At 48.5% G+C, this 821-nt stretch overlaps 1 protein-coding gene across 1 annotated transcript in view; it reads left to right on the top strand.

Annotated features, from left to right (window-relative positions):
* Nucleotides 1-821, top strand: part of Apobec1 (apolipoprotein B mRNA editing enzyme catalytic subunit 1) — a gene marked incomplete at its 5' end in the record, with an annotated part of 1,170 nt that continues 349 nt past the window's right edge. The window contains one exon of the mRNA XM_021164169.2: nt 1-319. Coding sequence (XP_021019828.1) covers nt 1-319 — 319 coding nt within the window. The remainder of the gene's footprint in view (nt 320-821) is intronic.

The raw sequence follows: 821 nt of genomic DNA, 5'->3' as shown, positions 1-821 counted from the left end.
ATCAACTGGGGTGGAAGGCACAGTGTCTGGCGACACACGAGCCAAAACACCAGCAATCACGTTGAAGTCAACTTCTTAGAAAAATTTACTACAGAAAGATACTTTCGTCCGAACACCAGATGCTCCATTACCTGGTTCCTGTCCTGGAGTCCCTGCGGGGAGTGCTCCAGGGCCATTACAGAATTTCTGAGCCGACACCCCTATGTAACTCTGTTTATTTACATAGCACGGCTTTATCATCACACAGATCAGCGAAACCGCCAAGGACTCAGGGACCTTATTAGCAGTGGTGTGACTATCCAGATCATGACAGAGCAAGGTAAAAACAGAACGCTCCTGAGTGAGTGGTAGTGGTAAAGGGGGCAGACAACACAAGCTGGTGATGCTGGGATGGAATCCCAGAGGCGAAAGTCCAACATAAAGTGAGGGAGGAAGGACCTTCCCAGCAAGGGAAGGCTGAACAATAATAACAACCTCTTCTACTCTAGTTACCTCCACCTCCCGGTCACCTTGACTTCATTTTATGGANTGAGACCACCTCTAGCAGCAAATAGAGCCTTTACGTAGAGCGCATGCTCTGTGGTTGTTGCTACTGGGAANTGAAGCCAAAGCCTGTACCTGCTAAGCATACTCAGGAGACAAGCTCTTTACTACTGAACTACATCTCTGCTCTCTTGAGTTTTTATTTGAGGCAGGGTCGATAAGTGGCTACCCTGGATTTGTCATCTACCGCAGGCTGGCCTTGAATTTGCAGTGTCCCTGCTTCAGACATCTGAAAAGCTTGGACTGCAGGCATGAGCCACNATGCCCAGGTNNTTTNA

This window comes from Mus caroli, chromosome 6 (genome assembly GCF_900094665.2).
Source record: "Mus caroli chromosome 6, CAROLI_EIJ_v1.1, whole genome shotgun sequence".
NCBI classification, from domain to species: Eukaryota; Metazoa; Chordata; class Mammalia; order Rodentia; family Muridae; genus Mus; species Mus caroli.
Note: the sequence above shows the minus strand (reverse complement) of the source record. Positions and strands in the feature narration are given on the sequence as shown.